Source organism: Oncorhynchus clarkii, chromosome 15, assembly GCF_045791955.1.
Source record: "Oncorhynchus clarkii lewisi isolate Uvic-CL-2024 chromosome 15, UVic_Ocla_1.0, whole genome shotgun sequence".
Taxonomy (NCBI): Eukaryota; Metazoa; Chordata; class Actinopteri; order Salmoniformes; family Salmonidae; genus Oncorhynchus; species Oncorhynchus clarkii.
Window position 1 is genome coordinate 18,108,940 of NC_092161.1, and position 23,552 is coordinate 18,132,491.

Below are 23,552 nucleotides of genomic sequence, written 5' to 3' on the forward strand. Positions count from 1 at the left end.
AAAACGGAAAATATTTCGAAGCCGAAACTTGGTGAGCGTAGGTTTGGCATAATGGGCAGTTGGCCCCGAACAAGATGGCGTCTAGGCCTCGACGGTTTTTGAGTTATGGCCGTTTTTCTGGGATTAAAGGTCCTAAATGGAAATAGAGAAATTATTTTTCCACTTCAGGTCAAAGTCAAGGAGCCTCCGGTGTCAATAAAAAAAGAACCAGCCATTTATCTATCGTCATTTAAGAGAAACGGAACAATGACAACTTGGCGATGGTCACAAATAGGCGTTTTTTTTTTCAACGGTTACAGATCCAGTTGCAGGGTGTTCATACGAATCTTTTTAAAGTGTGCTGCGGAGCTCTGCGAGATTTCTGTGATTTTCTATGATTTTCTGAAATAACACACACATACTAAACCCTCCGTAAATAACTCAGTTGTTAACGTAAAGACTTAAAACTCAGGATTCTGTAACAGCATACCCCAATGAGGATATGTGGTGATTTATAGCTTCCTGTGCCAACCGGAAGTGCCATAATTGGTGTCTCAGGGGCTGTTTCAAAGGGTTAAAAAAGTCTGATCTGTCCAAAACTTCATATATGTGATTAGGCAACCCCCATGAACTGTAAATCAGTCATTTTTCCCCAAAAAATTCAAAGGAAAAAAAAATCACACTAAAACACAACTTGAATGGAGGGACGTATTGGGGTGCGTAGAGACAGACAGTGGCTGCAATAGTTAGCTTTGTTCGAGCTAAAAAAGAACCGTCAGACCTAGAGTTCCGAAACTTTAGAAACCTGTTCTAGACCTCCGGTCGATGGTGCGTGGTGAGTTACGTGGCTCTAGAAGGTTCTCGGACCGAGAAACAGCCTCGTACATTTGCAATACCTTCAATTCATTTTGACCATCACGAAAATGACGACGTTTAGAAAAGTCTCAGAGACGCAAGGCTAGGTGCATTGAAACCGGCTCGGCCCATAGAGACGGACCCCGACGTTTCTGTCCGATAGCTCGTTCAAGGACCCCGTAGCAAGTCATGGAAAATAGTGGATTTCCATCACCAATTAGGGTTTTTCTCGGACACCAAATGACCTATCGAGCCGAAACTTGGGATTCGGGGTCGCCTCAGCTAGGCCAACACATAACATAAGAAATGGACCCGCAGCTAGAACGTAACTACGTGTTTTATGGTTTTTTTATGGTTTGAACCCAAGGCGTTGTGAATTTTGGGCCAGCTCTGAAGTATGTAATAGTTGGCTACTAAACGAGTTGGAAAAAGTGGGTTTGGTGTCAGTTTGTATCAGTTTGGTGTCAGAATGATATCTAATTGACTGATGGACTCTTGTCCACTTGACTCTTGTACATTTGCAATATGTTTAAACAGTGAGGTACCATCACCAAAAGCGACATTCTGAAATCAACCCTAACGAGCGATTGAGATGAACCAGAATCACTGCAAAGCCATCCCGAGTTCATCGGGCCAGTCAATTTCACATTCCTGCAGGATTTTTATAGCATGACAAATTCGTGATGGTACCAGCCCATTAAAACATATTGCAAATGCACAGTGACTTTGAAAAAGTAAGGAAACATAAACAAAAAAAATCTAACTTTTTTTTTTTTTGGGTGACCAGTTGCACGTGCATTTGCAATATGATTCTATAGTGAAAAAACATATTGCAAATGCACAGTGACTTTGAAAAAGTAAGGAAACATAAACAAAAAAAATCAAAAAAAATTTTGGGGGGATGACCAGTTGCATGTGCATTTGCAATATGATTCTATAGTGAAAAAACATATTGCAAATGCACAGTGACTTTGAAAAAGTAAGGAAAAATAAACAAAAAAAATCTAAAATTTTTTTGGGGGGATGACCAGTTGCACGTGCATTTGCAATATGATTCTATAGTGAAAAAACATATTGCAAATGCACAGTGACTTTGAAAAAGTAAGGAAACATAAACAACATTTTTTTATTTTTGGGTGACCAGTTGCATGTGCATTTGCAATATGATTCTATAGTGAAAAAACATATTGCAAATGCACAGTGACTTTGAAAAAGTAAGGAAAAATAAACAAAAAAAATCTAAAAAACTTTTTGGGGGATGACCAGTTGCACGTGCATTTGCAATATGATTCTATAGTGAAAAAACATATTGCAAATGCACAGTGACTTTGAAAAAGTAAGGAAACATAAACAACATTTTTTTATTTTTGGGTGACCAGTTGCATGTGCATTTGCAATATGATTCTATAGTGAAAAAACATATTGCAAATGCACAGTGACAATATGATGTGAAAAAACATATTGCAAATGCACAGGAAAAATAAACAAAAAAAATCTAAATTTTTTTATGATTCTATAGTGAAAAAACATATTGCAAATGCACAGTGACTGAAAAAGTAAGGAAAAATAAACAAAAAAAATCTAAATTTTTTTGGGGGATGACCAGTTGCACGTGCATTTGCAATATGATTCTATAGTGAAAAAACATATTGCAAATGCACAGTGACTTTGAAAAAGTAAGGAAACATAAACAAAAAAAATCTAAATTTTTTTGGAGGGGATGACCAGTTGCACGTGCATTTGCAATATGATTCTATAGTGAAAAAACATATTGCAAATGCACAGTGACTTTGAAAAAGTAAGGAAACATAAACAACATTTTTTTATTTTTGGGTGACCAGTTGCATGTGCATTTGCAATATGATTCTATAGTGAAAAAACATATTGCAAATGCACAGTGACTTTGAAAAAGTAAGGAAACATAAACAAAAAAAATCTAAAAATTTTTTTGGGGGGTGACCAGTTGCACGTGCATTTGCAATATGATTCTATAGTGAAAAAACATATTGCAAATGCACAGTGACTTTGAAAAAGTAAGGAAAAATAAACAAAAAAAATCTAAAAAACTTTTTGGGGGATGACCAGTTGCACGTGCATTTGCAATATGATTCTATAGTGAAAAAACATATTGCAAATGCACAGTGACTTTGAAAAAGTAAGGAAACATAAACAACATTTTTTTATTTTTGGGTGACCAGTTGCATGTGCATTTGCAATATGATTCTATAGTGAAAAAACATATTGCAAATGCACAGTGACTTTGAAAAAGTAAGGAAAAATAAACAAAAAAAATCTAAATTTTTTTGGGGGGATGACCAGTTGCACGTGCATTTGCAATATGATTCTATAGTGAAAAAACATATTGCAAATGCACAGTGACTTTGAAAAAGTAAGGAAACATAAACAAAAAAAATCTAAAAATGTTTTGGGGGGATGACCAGTTGCACGTGCATTTGCAATATGATTCTATAGTGAAAAAACATATTGCAAATGCACAGTGACTTTGAAAAAGTAAGGAAACATAAACAACATTTTTTTATTTTTGGGTGACCAGTTGCATGTGCATTTGCAATATGATTCTATAGTGAAAAAACATATTGCAAATGCACAGTGACTTTGAAAAAGTAAGGAAACATAAACAAAAAAAATCTAAAAATTTTTTTGGGGGGTGACCAGTTGCACGTGCATTTGCAATATGATTCTATAGTGAAAAAACATATTGCAAATGCACAGTGACTTTGAAAAAGTAAGGAAACATAAACAAAAAAAATCAACAATTTTTTGGGGGGGATGACCAGTTGCATGTGCATTTGCAATATGATTCTATAGTGAAAAAACATATTGCAAATGCACAGTGACTTTGAAAAAGTAAGGAAAAATAAACAAAAAAAATCTAAATTTTTTTTGGGGGGATGACCAGTTGCATGTGCATTTGCAATATGATTCTATAGTGAAAAAACATATTGCAAATGCACAGTGACTTTGAAAAAGTAAGGAAACATAAACAAAAAAAATCTAAAATTTTTTTTGGGGGGTGACCAGTTGCACGTGCATTTGCAATATGATTCTATAGTGAAAAAACATATTGCAAATGCACAGTGACTTTGAAAAAGTAAGGAAACATAAACAAAAAAAATCAAAACATTTTTTTTTTGGGTGACCAGTTGCACGTGCATTTGCAATATGATTCTATAGTGAAAAAACATCACCAAAAGCGACATTCTGAAATCAACCCAAACGAGCGATTGAGATGACCCAGAATCACTGCAAAGCCATCCCGAGTTCATCGGGCCAGTCAATTTCACATTCCTGCAGGATTTTTATAGCATGACAAATTCGTGATGGTACCTGCCCATTAAAACATATTGCAAATGCACAGTGACTTTGAAAAAGTAAGGAAACATAGAATCAAATTATTTTTTTTTGGGTTACCAGTTGCACATTTCAGATCACCAGTTGCACATTTCAGATCACCAGTTGCACATTTCAGATCACCAGTTGCACGGAGGAAAATCGTTACTTTTGACTTTGACTTTTGACTTCCTATGACATCATATTGCAAATGGACAAAACATATTCCTTATGCACAAGTAAAAAAAATAAAATTATGATAATAACATTTTACAAAAGTATATTCATACACTTCTTACACATGATTAATTGTCTTAAAATCGAAACAATTTCGAAAAACGGTCCAGAAAGCACTTTTTTTAGTTTTTAAAGTTTTAAAAAAAAATCAAATTTTCGACTTTTGACATCCTATTAAATCATATTGCAAATGGACAAAACATATGCCTTATGCACAAGTAAAAAAAAAAAAAAAAATTATGATAATAAAATACGAATAAAGTATGTTGATACAGTTCTTATACGTGTGTAATTGACACAAAATTCGAAAGAATTTTGAAAAACGGTCCAGAAAGCACATTTTTGACTTTTGACTTTTGACTTCCTATGAAATCATATTGCAAATGGACAAAACATATGCCTTATGCGCATGTAATTAAAAAAAAAAAAATTTGATATCAAAATTGGACAAAAGTATATTCATACAGTTCTTACACATGTGTAATTGACAAAAAAAGCGAAAGAATTTCGAAAAAAGGCCCAGAAAGCACTTTTTTAAGGGGTAAAAAGTTTTTGAAAAAAATATCATTTTTTCAAAATGTTTCTTTTGGATGTTGACTTGGGTTGCATTTCCAATATGAAAAACCCAGGTGGAGCGCACTCGCCCCCTGTTGGATTTTTGAGGTGTTACAATTGGCAATTGCCATATGGCATTTGCCATATACTTTGCACGAATCAACGCCGCTTTGGGTGGTATTGGACATCGTGTACATGGTTTGTCCAATGCCAATATCTTGACATTCATTTTTGTACAATTCAGGGGGGTATTCCCTTACATTGGTAACCAGTTTATAATAGCAATAAGGCACCTCGGGGGTATATGGCCAATATACCACAGCAGATATCTAACTCCATACTACTACAGTGCCTATTGACTTAAAACGTTTTATGGGTCAGATGGTTTAGATCTTTTCTTCTTTAAGGTTGCAGCCCCTATCATTGCCAAGCCTATCTCTGACCTTTTTAACCTGCCTCTCCTCTCTGAGGAGGTTACCATTGCTTGGAAGGTAGCCACGGTGCGTCCTTTATTTAAAGGACTGATTCTAACTGTTATAGACCAATAGGCCAATTTCTATTTTGCACTGTTAATCAAAAGTGTTGGAAAAACTGACTGGCTTTCTTGATGTTCATACTATTCTCTCTGGTATGCAATCTGGTTTCCGCTCAGGTTATGGATGTGTCACTGCAACCTTAAAGGTCCTCAATGATGTCACCAAAGCCCTTGATTCTAAGCAATGTTGTACTGCTATTTTTATTGACTTGGACAAAGCTTTTGATACAGTAGACCATTCCATTCTTGTCGGCCGGCAGAAAGTATTGGTGTCTCTGAGGGGTCTTTGTCCTGGTTTTCTAACTAACTCTCTCAAAGAGTGCAGTGTATAAAGTCAGAACATCTGCTGTCTCAGCTTCTGCCTGTCACCAAGGGAGTACACCAAGGCTCGATCCTAGGCCCCACACTCTTCTCAATTTACATCAACATCATAGCTCAGGCAGTAGGAAGCTCTCTCATCCATTTATATGCAGATGACACAGTTTTATACTCAGCTGGCCCCTCCCCGGGTTTTTGTGTTAAATGCTCTACAACAAAGCTTTCTTAGTGTTCAACAAGCTTTCTCTGCCTTAAACCTTGTTCTGAACACCTCCAAAACAAAGGTCATGTGGTTTGGTAAGAAGAATGCCTCTCTCCCCACTGGTGTGATTACTACCTCTGAGGGTTTAGTCATGTTTATTTCAAATACTATCTTTAGCAATGTTGTAGCCAACACCATGAACTGGTGGAAAAAAAATCAATTTGTCATCATCACACTTCCTGCCTACCTCCTTGTGAGAAATGTGTCAGTCTACGAAGAGTGGTTCCACTGTTCTCATCTCTCCAGATCACTGTAGCTCATTTCCCTGATTTGGAACAATGTCATTTGTGAATACTCTAAAACAGTGGGATGAGGCAGTGGCCTGTTTCGAACGGGGGGACTCTGCTGCTTCCCTTGGAACATTTCTGGACATCCAGGAAAAGAACTCCAAAATCTTTTTCAACGTTGGATGTCTACATTTGATTAATAAGAACCTAGATGCAGCTGAAAAGGTATGCCAGTTGTTACCAACTTTCATCATTCTTGAAAGACAATCCTCTCTTTCCCTGTTTTACTGAAGAAATCAGACTGCAATTAAGGTTAATAGTTACTATCACATTGTAATAACATGTTCTTTTCCCAAAAATGCAAGTCACAGAAAAAGGGGAAGTGCCGTTATAGTACACAATACTTGTGGTAGCCTACTATTTCATTGGGAGGAAGTCACTGAGTTTCTTCTGAATATCACGCAGGCTTTCGATGGCAGTATCGGAAAGGATGGACACTTGGCTGTTGCATTCTTTCAAAGGGCATTGACATTCTACAAAAAAGAGAGGCAAGATAAATCTATCATATTAGGGATGGGATGTGATTGGATGTATTATAATAACACATTTAAAAAATAATCCCATACTTTCAAATGGCTTAAAATGAATAATCAATTCACAAACATACACAAGTTATAAAACAAGTTATATCTAGAACCTGAAATGGGTTATTAAGCTGTCCCCAAAAGAGAACCCTTTGGATAACCATTTTTGGTTCAAGGTAAAAAGGGTTCTACATGAAATCCAAAATAGTTCTACCTAGAACAAAAAGGGTTCTACCTTGAACCAAAAGGGTTATCCTATGGGGACGGCCAAATAACCCTTTTGGAACCCTTTTTTCTAAGTATGGATTTCTCTTCATTTTGCCTGCAGGTATGAGGAGTCTTTAGCTGATTTTCAACATGCCTTCAGGGAGTTGAGGGGGAACCAGCTGATTGACTACAAACCTCTTGGTCTGAGATACAAATTATATGCTTGTGAGGTGAGTCCAGATAAAGACATGATGGAATTCTTGCCAGTGTAACAATAATTGGATGTTGAATATTTTATGTGTATTTTAGTGTCTGCACAGCAACCTGTTCCAACATCACAGTATGTACACGCAGAGAACAATAGCTGCAGTGCATAGGTGGGTGTTTCAATGTAGAGCACTTTGAAACCTGGGGGAGAAGTGCTGTATAGCTGTAGTTTTAATACAACAACAACACTTTTTCTGACTGGTATCACTCCCACAGGTACTGCACAACATGGCGCTGGCCCATGCTCAGCTGGGTCAGTGGGAGAAAGCCAAAGAGACCATCCTGACTGCTCTGAACCTCAGGACTGAGGCCAAACTCAGCCACATTGACAGAGGTCTGGCGTGCATCCTGGTGAGTGGCCCTTTACGCCTTTTTCACATTATGATGTCGACCCAAACCATACTGTGCTGGATTGGATTGTTCTTTTTTACACTGTTCATTTCAGCAACTATAGTGGATGAGTAACCAAGCCAGGCAGCCCGGTTCAGTAGTGTGAAAAGTGTATCAGTTATTATGCATTTTCACTGTGTCTGATTGTTCAACAAAGTTGGTGATCGTTTGTAAATCCTCTGTTACTCCTTTAGAAGCAGAAGGTGTTTGAGCCAGTTGAGGTCCCGGCGAAAGTTGTGTTCAAGCCAAACAAGAACTACGTGGCTGAACTGGAGAAGAAGGACTACCTGGGCAAGGCCAAGGTATCCATTTAATCTCTCTCTCAAAATAAAACATACAGTGCCTATAGAAAGTCAACACCCCCTTGGATTTCTTCACATTTTATTATATTACAAAGTGGGATTAAAATTGATTTAGTTGTTATTTTTCATCAACAATCTACACAAAATACTTTGTAATGTCAAAGTAGAAGAAAAATTCTATATTGTTTATAAAGATTAATACAAATCTAAAACCACTAACATACCTTCATTAGATAAGTATCATCTAGGTCATCTACAAGTCTTTGCTAGGTAAAGCCCCACCTTATCTCAGCTCACTGGTCACCATAGCAGCACCCACCCGTAGTACGCGCTCCAGCAGGTATATCTCACTGGTCACCCCCAAAGCCAATTCCTCCTTTGGCCGCCTTTCCTTCCAGTTCTCTGTTGCCAATGACTGGAACGAATTGCAAAAATCACTGAAGCTGGAGACTCGTATCTCCCTCACTAACTTTAAGCATCAGCTGTCAGAGCAGCTCACAGATCATTGCACCTGCACATAGCCCATCTGTACATAGACCATCCAACTACCTCATCCCCATATTGTTATTTATTTTTTGTGCTTCTTTGCACCCCAGTATCTCTACTTGCACATTCATCTTCTGTACATCTATCACTCCAGTGTTAATTGCTAAATTGTAATTACCTCGCCACTAGGGCCTATTTATTGCCTTACCTCCCTTATCCTACCTCATTTGCACACACTGTATATATATGTTTTCTATTGTGTTGACTGTATGTTTGTTTATTCCATGTGTAACTCTGTGTTCTTGTTTGTGTCGCACTGCTTTGCTTTATCTTGGCCAGGTCGCAATTGTAAATGAGAACTCTTTCTCAATTTGCCTACCCGGTTAAATAAAGGTGAAATAAAAAAAATAAAAAAATTACTTGTGTGATTTTTTAAAACCAAATTTTAGTTCTGAACTAATATATGATTGCCTTAACAAAGGGTGTGAATAGTTACGATTATATTTTCGTTTTTTAATTTTTATTAATTTGTACAAATCTGCAGAATTTCCTTTTCACTTTGACCAAAAAGTACAATGAAATACACTTCAATCCCACTTTGTAATGCAACAAAATATGAAAAAAGTTCAAGGGGGTGTAGAATTTCTATAGGCACCTTATCTTAAACAGGCAAAATGTTGCAACTTTGTAGATGTGTATATAAAATGCATGTCAATTACTTGGATTGAAATGTGCAATTTACATTTATTGGGAATAGCCTTGGGTTTTTCTTTAGGATAGCTATTTGGCACTTTATTAGTAGGCATTTCATAAAGTACTGTTTCATGTTGAACCTGTTTTATTCTCTATCCTCAGGTTGTTTCTTCCATCGTCTTTCAGGATGATTTCTCTGGCTTTGCTCCGTTACAGCCACAGGTGAAGTAACATATGATTTGATATGATGTTTTAATAGTGCCTTAAAAATGATAAACCATTTTTTTAAACGAACAACAATTAAAATACAAACTATCAACAATTAAAATTGAAAAATGAATTGAGGAATATTCAGTGTAATGGGATGTGCTATTTTTTATGGTGAGAATAGGTTGAAGAGGTTCCTACCAGACCAAAGGTGCCTGAAGTTCTGAGGTAAAGTTAATGTGCTCTTGATGTTAGTTCTAGCAGAGACTGTGGGGCTGGTTTGACACTTAGGGCTCGATTCAATCCGTATCACGGAAGTTCAGTGTTATATTGCGATTTAAATTTAAAGTTAGGCTAATTTCCGATTGAGACGACATATACCATGAATGCAGTCGACGTTAACTCGGGAACATTGCCTTTAAATTTCTATCGCGCTGTAGCGCAGCTCTACAGATTGAATTGAGCCCTTGGTTGTTGTGATTGCCAGAGTTTAAAGGAATAGTTCACCCAAATTACAAATTGGTTTTCTTACCCTGTAAGCAGTCTATGGACGAAGTATGACGGCAATCCATGCTTTGGTTTAGATTCCCTCATATTGTTTCCACATGCTAACATTTTAGCATTTGTGGCACAAATCCCATTCATGTCATGGGAGCTATAGAATATTTTTTTGCGCATCATGTCCAAATCATCTGAAATTATTTTAAATTGATTGGAAAGCTCAACAAAGTCACTTATAATTTTTTTTTTTATTATGCGTTGAAAATGCTAATATTGGTCCCATGGCTTGAATGGCATTTGTGCCAAAAATGCTAAAACGTTAGCATGAAGAAACAGTGCCGGATATCAATGCAGGATATCTCTGTCGCCCCCCACAGGGCACTGGAGGAGGGTGAGCCTCACACTGTCCTCTTTGAGTTTGTCCCTGAGACAAGTGACGAGTTAGCTGTGGTGCCTGGCAATATCGTCTTTGTGCTGAACAGCGGAGAAGACAACTGGGCATCTGTCATCTTCAATGAAAGAGTACGATTAGTTATTACATCGAAAAAATGCTTGAATTAAAATGTGCATCTATTGTTCTCATTATGCTGATAGACACTTGATTGAAAAATATATATACTATGTGTTCAGTGAATTCATTTAACCTTGACATTTTTAGAGGGGACTTGTTCCTTATAATTTCCTGGAGCGTTTGGAAATAACCTTATCATCTAAGCAAGATCAGGTACATTTCTACCATCTATTTTGTGTTTTTTCCTCATCACAAGATGACATTGACTAACACCTGTGTGTGTCAATGCTGAGCTATAACAAATTGAAAATCCTTTAAGTTGCAATCCCCAAAATTCTGGTAAATAAAGCCTACCCTTCAATTGCTATGTTAATTGATTCCTCCTACGTGGGTTGATTGCTTTCTTGTAGGATGGGACAGACAAGGATGACATCCCAGCTCCACCTAGACCAGAACCACTGAAAAGACCTCAAAGAAAATCTGGTGAAGATCTGTTATGTAAAAATACAGAATGGAAGTTGTATAGTTAACATTTTAATTATTTTCTATGCAACAAATAACTTTACTTTTTGGGGGGTATTATTGTAACAGCTTTGGCTGCTGAAAATCAGAGCATTGGGGACACAGAAACGGAGGTATGAGAATTATATAAAATAGATTTAAATACATAAAAAAATGTACAGTATGTAATATCCAATGTAGATACCAATTGTTTTTCAGTACTCTACGTGTACACATTTAAAATATAATTGTACATGTATTTAATTCCCTAGTCTTGCCAGATTGAAGAGTCATCACTGTGTGTAGTGAAAGTGCACTTCACATACACCATAACAATGTGCATGGTGCCTGGACTTCCCTACACAACCACTCTGGAGAAAATCAGTAACAAACTGGGCCTTCCTGCCATGGCAATCACCTTGAGGTATGGCACTGTTTAAACATTAGCTTCAAAACTTTAATTCAACATTCATTACTGTTACAAAACCAAGCTCAGGGATTTCATGTTCTTTCTCAAGCTATGCCCACTTAGATTCTGGTAAAATAGTGATTGATGAGGACACGAGGATGGAAGATGTTTGGAGCTGTGTCCACAATGGTCGTCTAACACTGTGGTGTGATCTCAAAGAGGTAATGTGGTCGAACAGTATATACAGTATTTAATGTCATAAGTTGTTTGATATGTAGACTTTTAAGTTACAAATGTAATAGTCAACTCCTAGAAAATGAGTGTATGGGATATAAAACTTGACTGACAAGTTCGGGTACTTGTTTCCCTTATTTCAATCTACACTACAGGGTATGAGTGAGCAGCTGCAAAGCCAGAATCAACTGATGGCCCTTCATTCCTACGAGTCTTCAACTCCAGAGGACCTCGAGTTCCATCAAGGAGATACCATCTTACTTCTCTCCAAAGGTGAGCTAATTTTTCTCATGCAGGGCACCATTTCAACAATGCAGAAATCTGTTGTCAGTGTTAATTATCCTGTTATTAGATGATATATTGGAAGAGCTATAACCTACTGTTGTCTTAAAATACAGAACTCCCATTTTCATGACTTTCTTTTCAGTCAATGAAGACTGGTTTGAGGGACAGTGCAATGGGAAGATTGGCATATTCCCAGCATCCTTTGTGGAAGAAGTTTCCATGAAAGATAAATAATGTGATCAGAACAAAAGTCTAAGGAACAATGACTGTCGAGATTGTGGGATTTGTTATTTCTACTTTGTCTTTGTTCTGGATACCGTCAACCAACCATCAAAGAAAAACATACAGAAGCATAGACACAAAGTCAGATTTCTACATTTACATTGAGGGAAGACATTTAGGTCAGAAAAGTCTACCTAAGTAAGGACTTTTCTTCACTAGGCTGATATTTACTGATTTATGTGATGTTATTGTTAAAGTATGAAGTTTGAACTGTTTTGGCAGGCACAAATCAAGCATGCCCTGGTTTTCTACGTATATGAATGTAATGCAGTAGTATGTTTTTAATTATTTGTTATGTGTATGTATCGGACACCAGAAATTAAGTTTCCTCAGGAAAAATGTAGTTCTGCTAAGTTATTTTCTTATGTCATTGTTAAACAAATTAAACATTGGTTATATAGCCATAGACTATTCTGAGTTCCAGTTTTAAGATCTTTGGTATACGTGTACAGAGCACAATTAATTTAAACTATGACTGATCTAAATAGCCTATAAATGACCTATATATAGCCTATAATGATTTGAATGAAAATATAAAAATCAGACAACTTGAATATATCTCTTTTGTATATCTAATTTGTGATTTACAGAGCAAAAAGTTGTTGAATAAATAATAATAATTATGCGTATTCGCAACAGTGATGAGTACATTTAAGTCCAAGCATGTGGTCTCACATTTTCAACATTCTATCTGTTACATTTAAAAAACAGCTAAACTTCTGTTATACTGTGACATTCATCACATTCAAACCACTGCTACACTAGCTGCATATTTCTTGACAGGCATTTATTTTTTCAGACGCAACTGATCTATAAAATTTCATATACGTATGCTTCAGAAAAAGCATCAATATAACAGAAAGGTATGTGATTTTCAGTTCTCCCTCCACACTTCAGTGTAGCAGTAAAAAAAAAAAAAAAAAGTCTATGTTGACGTGACTCACGCGAATATAATGCACCTGATATAGCTGGTAAAGCCTTAATTTTTGTCAGAAGATTGATAACTTAAATGGGAAACTTGAGCTATGACGCAACATAATATATTGATTGATATTATATGTAAAACATTTGCAATGGACTAATAATCTGGATGTGATGAGTGCTTTCATGATCAATGGTCCCTGTCAATCGTCGGCTCCTCTTCGTAGGCAATGGCAATGCCTTTCCTTCCCTCTAATGCTTTCACCACCGGTGTTTCTCCCAGTTTCTGCTCCAGTCCCTGCCAGCTACGACCCGCCAGGAACGTGGCTAAAACAAACGGATGAGGAAATTATGAAAATTGTAACTCAAGAAAAGTTACCACTCAACAGCATCTTTATTAATGGTCTTGCAATCCCAGAGTAGAGTTTAAACCCCAACCCAACGGAGCCTGTCCCGATTCTGTGAATTTTGCCTGTTTTTAGATATTTATGTTTGTTCTTCCGATATATCGTACCAGCTGTGTTAGCATTGGCCACAGTGAGCGCTTGGTTCCGTAGGACGAGTGAGGAGTCGTGTGAGGAAGACACTGGCTCACTGGACGAGAAGCGGGTCATTCGTAAAGCTCCGGTGATGAGGGAGACATCAGTCTCATCACCGTCCTCGAGATCGTCAGGGTTCGCCAAGGCCACATGCTTAGATCCACCTACAACAGGTTTTACTATTAGTCTTGATACCTATGGCCTGGTCCCAGAGCTGTTTGTACTGTCTTGCCAACTCCTGGCTTGATGACATAAACAGATCTGGGACCAGGGTAAAACACCAGGTCTATTCTTGCTCACAAAACTTTAATTCAGGAACAAATCAATGTCAATCAGAACCTACCTGGAAGCAGATCGCGGAAGTCTGTGACGTACTCTCCTGACCATTCCCTTTTCTTGTTGCAGGCCACCTCCATTTCAAAGGGGGTCACGACCGGTTTGTAGAACTCACTGGAGTCCAACAGAGAGTTCTCAGGACATGCGATCAGTACATAAATGTCAATCTCAAGAAAGTTAGCCAGTTTGGCCACATTCAGTTTCCCCATGGCAAACATGTAGCTCTTTTTCCCTGCTCTGTGGATGGTTTCTTTCAGCTGCTCGATGATGGTGAGGTAGTTTGCCACGCCAAGTGTACCCACAAGAATGCCCACCACACTGGCATCCTTTGCCCTCTCTATTGCGTAATATCGCTTCATCAAAGCTTTGTTGATACTGATCGACTCAGTCCGACCTGTCATTGTTACAGGGTCAAAAGAGCAGAAAGAGCAGCGGTTCCAAGTCATCATGAAGTTTGTCATGGTTGCACCTTCATGGCCGATAAAAAACACACTGTAGTCCTCAATGGTCAGTCCAGATTTCAAGACAAACTGCCTTCCGAACTGTTGAACGACTTGATCACCGTTTTGACACTGAGAACTGCTGACATTGTGTTGTCCATGTGTTTCTCCGTGACTGTAGCAAAGTTCTCCGTCCACGTGAAGGGTTGAGGCGGAAATGTTCGGATACTCAGAGGACAGCAGCGCCAGAAGATCGTCTGAGGAGAGACATTATCATGCTATAAACCAGTATTAAGTAAGTTGCTAAAATACGTTGAAACGCATATCTCGTTTTAATATATTTCTAAAACTATGTCGCAAATCAACCTGAGGAAAATGTATAAATCGCTCACATTCCTTTGTAAGGATATCACAAACTGAAAGTTACCCGTCTTAAAAAACATTCACACAATGGGACAAAAGGGACATACATCATAGTGTGAAGCTGAAAGGTTTACCATTAATGTGATCATAGTTGACATCGTACAAGAGGATGACGTGACTCTGTCTGTTGGGGTATAGCTCTCTGAAGGAGGAGACACACGTCTCCAGGACCACAGGTTTCCTCTCAAAGACGTACATCAGAGGGAGTCTTCTGGATGGGCTGAGACAAGCCCTCCCGTAGTGTACGATGCAGTCTGCGCCCACATGCTCCGCTGCAACTTCATCTACACAACAACTGGAAATATCAAGAGTATTGACAATAAGGATATGGTGACGAATGTCAAATGATAAAACAAATAATGGCCAAAATAATGCTTGCAAATAGAACAGAATAAAACTATTGTCCATCCCGGATGGACATTTTTCTTTGGCATCACCTACCATTAAAATAATCAAACGCATACATTCTCACATCAGACACATTTAAACCAGTCAGTCCATCATGCTGCATACACTAACAACATAGAGGATATCAATACATTCACTCACAAACGACCACTGTCCCAACTGCATTAGATAGACAAGTACATATACCGATACAATTTACTTTTCATCCAACTAATTCATTTTAGAACACGTTCTTCTTGGCCATGGGCATTCTGAAGCGCCGGCCAGAGGAAAGCCTCTTGAACTGAGGGTGTAGTGGGTGGGAGGGGTCGCCAACGACAGCCAGTGTCTTCCTTTTGGTTGCCTTGTGGAACAGAATGCTCAAATGTGCCTGTGGTCGACCAATTACTTTGATGGCTGTGTTTACTATTCTGGTCAGTTTGCTATTGCTCCTCACGCTCAGAATACCATACCAGACTGTCATATTGAACGTGATGATGCGCTCCCCCAAGCTGCTGTACACCCACTCCAGAACATTCTGGCTGACCCCAAACCCCAAAATCCACTAGTCTCATTCAATAAGAAATAATTAAATACATTTACATTTTCTATCACTTTCATGTTTTTGATAATAACACAACAATGTTTTCCTACCTGCCATAGGACGTGTCTCCAAGGATGAATAGTTTTGCTTTGGTTCCCTTCTCAATCTCTGCAACAATTGCTATTGAATCAACCAGCACCTCATCTGGAAATTGCAAGGCAACCTAAAGCACAAATGATTCATCATTTTTACACACACACACACACACACACACACACACACACACACACACACACACACACACACACACACACACACACACACACACACACACACACAGCGTTGTTGAACCCTCATACCTTTTTGAACTGATGATCATTGATGAAATGGCATGTCGCCTTTATCTGATAATGCTCATCTAGATTCCCACAGTAAACATCCTTCTCTGCTGTTACGTCCAGCACGCGCTGAAGAACCAGTTCACTGTTGGTGCTGAATGCATCAGTCATTGTAACATCTAGGAATAGAAAATAGCTAGTGGAATTAACATGTCATCCCAAGGACCACACAATCACCGGATGCACTTCGTTGAAATGTAGCAAGAAAATAATGCTGCTACAACAGAACATGCCTATCTGTGTATTATTAATGTGTGTCGATACATGCTACTGTACATCAAGCTAGCTAGCTGCGTGCTAGCTAGCTCGTAAATGATGACCCAACGTGATGTCAAATTAAATATTTTAGAGAGGTGACCCAAGCATAGACAGTATTGGATGCAAGTTTTCTCATAAAGACATGACCACCAGAATAAAGTATTCGTCAATAATTCAGATAACAAATTATATCTGACAGGCTAAGCTTACGGGTGTAGACGCGTGTAAACACACGCGTAGGACGACAGGAAATAACTTCCGGGTTGTTTCCGTCACATTTCACAATAAAGGCCCCCTGTGCAAAGATTATTATTCCTTCGGGATAGTAAATCTTTTTTTTTTTTTAACAAATCTGATACGGGCAAAATTATATTTTATATACTTAAGTAATACTTAAGTGATGCTTTCCTTCAAACAGTTTTGTAATATCTTGTCATTATACACATCCATTGGACTGTACAGAAATTGAATGTGTGTTCAATGACTCACCAGACTCCCCTAGTATTTAAAACAACTGAGTTAGAATATGGAGCTGCATCATATCAAGTTTATTTACTGTGAGTACATAGCCGTAAATGCACACTTTGGACAGCATTGCAAATATATCAATGGATTTCTACAGCATACTCAAACACAAAATACACAGGTTTCTTTCTGAATGAAAGGAAAGCATTAGCATAACTTGCAATATGTGAATATCTGTTGTCACATCCTATTATAAATTACATTACATTTCATTCATTTTGTAGGGTACTCTGTAATATGAAAAGACACCAGGCAAATTATAAATACAGGAGATAGTTGGACAGTGCAGCTTTCCCCATTTCATGGTTTGGTCCTCAAACTAGAAATGTCAATGTCAATACACATCCAAGCATGTTCTCTGCCAGCTTTTCATGTCATTGGTCAGTGGTTGTTTGGTCCTATAGTGATTGACTTTTATCAAACACAAAATGGTGTTTGACCCTTTGTCCAAATGGGTTCTTTTTGAGCTGCAGTGGTACAGATGACCAGCTCTTCCACGACATTCAGGTGTCACATGCAGACGCGATAGAATCCATGAACCACAGTGAGACAAATGAAGACTGAACCTGAAAGACATGGGGGGAGTCCATCGGTCAGAACTTGTTTATGGCCTATGGCCAAAAGTGACGTTTAGTAGACCAAAATCAGAGTTAGACAATTAGTAGGAGTGAGGAAATATCAGTAGTTACAGCTGATATCCAAGGACCACCGTATCATTATCCAGAATTTATATTATTGCCCTTTCCATGTGTATTTTTATTGAGCAAATGAGAAAAGACAATTATCCATGGATACAATTATGCAGGGGTGCAACTTTCACCGGGGACGTGGGGGGACATGTTCCCCCTACATTGTGAAATTGCATTCCAGTTTTATCATTGGATTGTGATACAAAAAGAAGCAGAGGTGTGCTTTAGGACCATGCGGATTCCTCTGAGCGGTCAGGTAGGCTATTTGGAGTGTTTATCTGAAAAAATAAATAATAATATCCCTCCCACTTCCAAAGCCTTCTTTTCTGCAAGGTATTTATTTCATAGTGTCAAGTTTGTGAAATTCAATGAGGATTTTCAGTCCTGCCACTTCAAATGACGATCTTGCTCAGCATTCTATAACAGGCAGACTTGGCTATTAGTCACATAACCACATATATGTTTCTGATCATAAGACATAAATAACAAATAAATAGTGAAAATATGGGTGCTACACATGTATGGTGAATGAAGCATACTTTAAGAGCTCTAAAGTGGAATGGTTCGATCATGATGTACAATATACTGACCATTTCCATAAACTCTGTCTGATTTACCAGAAGTCTCTTCTCATTCTCTGCTTTCTAAAAGTAAAATAAATAATCTATCAGAGGCGAAAGTCATTCATTCAGAAACCACTTTAATTTCCATATGTACTAGAAAGCTAAGTGGTTGTTTCTTGGGTTTTAGGAATGTGACTGGAAAAAGTGCCCCAGGTCTTGACAAAGAACACATTAAACTGATTGAAAGGTAAAGGGTGATATCGGCAAACAAATGCCATGGTCAAGGCTACGTCGGCCAGTGCAATGAGTGGAGCTTACTCAGGTGTCCAAAAGCCCATATCAGACCGAGCCTAATGCTTCTTATGTAGTTCTTTATTAGTTTTAGTTTAGAAAACAATCTTTCCCCAGAAGCGACAGTTTCAGGGATGGTAAAAACAGCTTGATTTCCGTAGCAACATCAGGGAAACTGGGCAGAAGGTGGTGCTTCACATCTTTAAAACCTGTTATGGCTGCGATCCCTGTACAGGAGGAGGAGCAAGAGCGAGAGAGAGAGAGAGAGAGAGGGCTAGCTATATTTCGTCATTTAGTTTCACTTTCACTTACTTACCAAATCCATAGAGCTAGTATAGCCAACTCAAACACTCGGCTCAAACACCCGGCTCACACCTGCCTATGACTATCAAACACAGGAACTCTTCCAAGTCAAGGTAAGCTTTGGGATCTACTAATTTATTGCCACCGGGGCCTGACGGTGTAACTGCTAAATTGCTTACTGACTGTACACTGTACTGCATGATTGTAGCGGGTTAACTAACGTGTCAGTTCTATTAGCTTTGTTGACGACAATGTTACTTTATCTAATATGGTGACAACGATGTAGGCTGTGTGTAGCAGTTATTATATGAAGGTTTGGCTTGGAAAGTTTTTTTTGCATGGTCACAGACAGCTGATGTGTTCTGCGTTGAAGTCCACAAGCGAAGGAAAAAGGTGAGAGGATGACAAAGTGTAGATGCGAGAAGGAATACAACGAGCTGTTTGTATATGGCTATGAAAGTGAACTGTTTACGTGTGATCAGGGGTGTATTCATTATGCCGATTCTGTTGCAAACGTTACGAAACCTTGATTAACCTACCTGAATTTGTCCAATAGAAGTTCTCATTTGCAACTGTTGGACTAATGATTAAGCCTTATATCAGCTAGATGCAGGCAAGAGCGTGCAAGGCGGTATTGAATGTGTCACTTTCTGTCCATGTGTCAACGTCTGTCACTTCAAATATTTATCTCGATCTGTGTGCACCTAAGTTGTAAACTTTGATTTATAGGCTAGGTTGTAGCAACCTCATGATGGGTAATAGGGATAATTTGAGTATCATGTAGTAGCCTAAACCTATCGATGTTACATTGAACTGGGTGAATGGAATATGAATGACAGTCATGCTGTAGTAGAAATAAGGCCATGCTAACAAATAATATAATCGTCCTCCCTCATATTAAACAACACCGACCGCCACTGGTCCCTGCGTATCATTTTGTTTTCGCCTAGTATGCCAATACTCTTCCAATTGGCTCATTGACCCCCCCCCCCCCTCTCCCCTGCAACTATTCCCCAGGTCGTTGCTGTAAATGAGAATGTGTTCTCAGTCAACTTACCTAGTACAATAAAAGTAAAATAAAATAAATACAAAATACTCAGTTTAAAGTACATTTGTTCAACTGCGAGTGAAATGCAAGTCTTTGATTCAATGACATTGTCAAACCTGTCCTTTCAGTTTACTTCACTTTCACTTTAGTCAGAGATTATGGATATACTGACAAGATACGTCTCTCCGCCCTAACAATGGGAGTCGTTATCCACAAAGAGGCACGACGGGCTGTCTAGCTCCCGCCTATTCTTTCTTTGGATTGGTGAATACATCTAGTTATTGTAAAAAATATATATATATATTTGATGAGGGTTGTAGATGTCGACTGCCTGTATTCAATGGAGCGAGATGCTATGCTACTAGCCTCATGCCATGAATATGCATAGCCATCTCGATACAACTCCAATATAAGGTGTTCTTTCTCAAAGTTGCCGGGATGTCACGTGTCCTACTTATATCAGTACACTCATAACAACTTAAGCGTTACAAAACTTGTATTTGATCAAATAAACCTCACATAGCAAATAAGCCCTCCATACAAAAACTCCATGCTTTGTGAGCGAAAAAACCCCCACCACCTGCTGGATGGAGTTGTGTCTCTCTCTTCCTCTTCCTCTTCCTCTCTGCTGTAGTGAGACTTCACTTGATCTCGCAGAGGTGGAAAACTCCAGTCCTCGGGGCCTGATTGGTGTCACACTTTTTCTCCATCCCTAGCAAACACAGCTGATTAATCAAATTGCATTCTTGGTTAGGTGATTATTGGAGTCAGGTGTATTAGTTGGGCCTGTGGCAAAACTGTGACACCAATCAAGCCCCCGAATTTGACACGATAACATAACTAGGGTTGTCAGTTTGACTTTAAAGCGACAGTTTACTGTATTTTCTTACAACTGTAAAAGCTAGTCCTGATGCACCTGAATTTTTTCCCCTGTATTTGTTCAAATTAATATGTGTATTTTTGTATGTGAAGCAAATGCATATGGATGTTGCATATCTTATTTTACTCTTATGAAAATTATTATTTTGAGGTGTGGTGTGACTGGCAAGAATGAGTGGTGCCTTATGTATGATTTCTAAAGCAGGCCATACAGGGGTTATAAACGCTTCATTAAGCCTTAAAAGTTATATTCAATTTACAGCGGGACTGGACATATTGGTACAGGATGGACAGGCACCTCCTCAGAGCAGAACCCCTGACTTTTCTTCTCTCTGGGATTGATGACCAAAGCAGAACGATAACAAACGATCAGGATGGAAACAGCTGTTCTTGTAGGCCAATTGAGTCAACAATCAATAAATGATATTTGCATTTTCTTTGGATTTTTATTAGAAATTCTATTGCAGAGTGGTCTTTGAGTAGATTTGACCATGCTGTTGTACACAGTATTTACAGTATGCTGCATTTCTTTAATGTCTAATGTCCCTGAAGGGTCAATAGTCTAGTCAGTGCACAATGCACATGTGTGATCAAGACTGAGGAAACTGATAGGAAAGTAATGTTGAGCTATAATTGCCACAGAACATGTATGAATTACTCACCACTAATAAACTCAGCAAAAAAACAAATGTCCCTTTTTCCAGATTCTTTCTTTCAAAGATAATTTGTAAAAATCCAAATAACTTCACAGATCTTCATTGTAAAGGGTTTAAACACTGTTTCCCATGCTTGTTAAATGAACCATAAACAATTAATGAACATGCACCCGTGGAACAGTCGTTAAGACACTAACAGCTTACAGACGGTAGGCAATTAAGGTCACATTTATGAAAACGTAACCTAAAGAGGCCTTTCTGCTGACTCTGAAAAACACCAAATGAAAGATGCCCAGGGCCCCTACTCGTCTGCATGAACGTGCCTTAGGCATGTTGCAAGGAGATGCAGATGTGGCCAGGGAAATTCATTGCAATGTCCGTACTGTGAGACGCCTAAGACAGCTCTACAGGAAGACAGGACGGACAGCTGATCATCCTCGCAGTGGCAGACCACGTGTAACAACACCTGCACCTGATCAGTACAGCCGAACATCACCTGCGGGACAGGTACAGGATGGCAACCACAACTGCCCGAGTTACACCAGGAATGCACAATCCATCCGTCAGTGCTCAGACTGTCCGCAATAGGCTGAGAGAGGCTGGACTGAGGGCTTGTAGGCCTGTTGTAAGGCAGGTGCCTTGGTGGAAGAGTGGGGTAACATCTCACAGCAAGAACTGTCAAATCTGGTACAGTCCATGAGGAGGAGATGCACTGCAGTACTTAATGCAGCTGGTGGCCACACCAGATACTGACTGTTACTTTTCATTTTGACCCCCCCTTTGTTCAGGGACACATTATTCCATTTATGTTAGTCATATGTCTGTGGAACTTGTTCAGTTATTGATGTCACAGTAGTTGAATCTTGTTAAGTTTGTACAAATATTTACACATGTTAAGTTTGCTGAAAATAAACGCAGTTGACAGTGAGAGGACGTTTCTTTTTTTGCTGAGTTTACTAATAACAGTTGATGGGTATGAATAAACATGTACATATTATTTATTACATAAGCTATTACTATACTACTGCAGTTCATTAAAAGTTGTAATGCACTGTTAATGAAATATAATATGGTATTCACAGTTTTTACACCACAGCTTGTGTGTTGACAAATTTAGCAGATTACCATTTAATGCAGAAGCTACACAAACCTTTGGTTTTACTTTTGTAATATGGAATTAAGAGACATTAGTTAATACCTTGACCTGTACCCTCAGGGCCGGATTACCGAACAGGGATGGGGACCAGCTGGAAGTCGGGGGCCCCCCAGATAGCATATGATAGCAAAATGTGTAGAATAGCAGGAAATTATCTTAAAAACTGCAACATTTTCTCTCAGTCTCTTGGCAAAATGTGTAGAATAGCAGGAAATGAGCTTTAAACCAGCAACCTTTTCTCTCAGCCTCATGGCAAAATGTGAACAATAGCATTAGATGAGCTATAAAACAGCACATTTTTCTCTCTGACCCATAGCAAATAGCATAGAATTGCAGGAAATGAACTTTAAAACTACAACATTTTATCTTGACAAAATATCTACAATAGCATTAGCTATAAAACTGAAAAATATGTCAACACAAAAAATCAGGTCAGCGCCTCTGTGCCCCAAATGTGGTAGTCCGGCCCTGTGTATCCTTGGTAATATATGAAATTGTGCACAGGCCGTCCACTGTGTTTAGGAAACACATTCTCAGCTACTGTATGTCTCTTACAATGTTTGTATTTTTCATGTGCCTTGAGTGGAAAAGTCTCCCTGTTTGCTTGCATTGCTGGCACAACTGCTAGCCTGAATCTGAACCTGGGGACACAGCAACACATGTTCCATTTGATTTATTGTAGAAGCCGTTCCAGACCCGGGTCAGGTTTATGGTATTTGGGTTACGGAGGACTCTGAAGACAGAATATAAACAGAATACTCCACAAGAACTACACATATTCCTGCAATAATTACTGTATTGCGAAAGCCTGGATGCAATATCAGTAATGCAGTAAGCTAACCTATTGGTTGAAGTGACATGGAAGCCACAATATTGAGAATATTCACATGAAATTCTTCATTAGAATGTAATGTTCACAACAGGTCAGCAAACTGACATGCTCCCACACATTGCACTCATGTGCAAAGATCTTCATTGTAATCTGGCAGCACAAACACCTTCAGTGTCAATGACAACA

At 38.6% G+C, this 23,552-nt stretch overlaps 2 protein-coding genes across 2 annotated transcripts; one reads left to right on the forward strand and one right to left on the reverse strand.

Annotated features, from left to right (window-relative positions):
- Positions 1–6,279: 6,279 nt before the first annotated feature.
- Positions 6,280–12,736, forward strand: LOC139367002 (neutrophil cytosol factor 2-like). Its single transcript, XM_071104847.1, has 15 exons — positions 6,280–6,544; positions 6,785–6,867; positions 7,232–7,340; positions 7,594–7,728; positions 7,962–8,069; positions 9,411–9,470; positions 9,640–9,683; positions 10,334–10,478; positions 10,615–10,680; positions 10,878–10,950; positions 11,059–11,102; positions 11,241–11,392; positions 11,487–11,598; positions 11,767–11,884; positions 12,039–12,736. The coding sequence occupies exons 1-15, from the start codon at positions 6,371–6,373 to the stop codon at positions 12,128–12,130; spliced, it is 1,515 nt and encodes a 504-aa protein (XP_070960948.1). The 5' UTR covers positions 6,280–6,370; the 3' UTR covers positions 12,131–12,736.
- Positions 12,166–16,677, reverse strand: LOC139367003 (diphthamide biosynthesis 2). Its single transcript, XM_071104848.1, has 7 exons — positions 16,635–16,677; positions 16,128–16,285; positions 15,879–15,991; positions 14,912–15,132; positions 13,982–14,671; positions 13,614–13,802; positions 12,166–13,426 (listed from the first exon to the last, which is right to left on the reverse strand). Exons 2-7 carry the CDS (start codon positions 16,275–16,277, stop codon positions 13,290–13,292), a joined length of 1,500 nt encoding a protein of 499 aa, XP_070960949.1. The 5' UTR covers positions 16,278–16,285; positions 16,635–16,677; the 3' UTR covers positions 12,166–13,289.
- Between the last annotated feature and the right edge of the window lie 6,875 nt (positions 16,678–23,552).

Bases quoted from the DNA above. Each gene is read 5' to 3' on its own strand.
- LOC139367002 (XM_071104847.1), top strand. From the start codon at position 6,371: ATGTCATTTGTGAATACTCTAAAACAGTGGGATGAGGCAGTGGCCTGT. The intron at 6,868-7,231 runs GCAAGATAAATC...TTTTGCCTGCAG, and splicing joins ACATTCTACAAAAAAGAGAG to GTATGAGGAGTCTTTAGCTG. The intron at 11,599-11,766 runs GTAATGTGGTCG...TCTACACTACAG, and splicing joins TGTGGTGTGATCTCAAAGAG to GGTATGAGTGAGCAGCTGCA.
- LOC139367003 (XM_071104848.1), bottom strand. From the start codon at position 16,277: ATGACTGATGCATTCAGCACCAACAGTGAACTGGTTCTTCAGCGCGTG. The intron at 15,992-16,127 runs GTATGAGGGTTC...TTTGTGCTTTAG, and splicing joins ATGATCATCAGTTCAAAAAG to GTTGCCTTGCAATTTCCAGA. The intron at 13,427-13,613 runs GTACGATATATC...CGTTTGTTTTAG, and splicing joins GGCCAATGCTAACACAGCTG to CCACGTTCCTGGCGGGTCGT.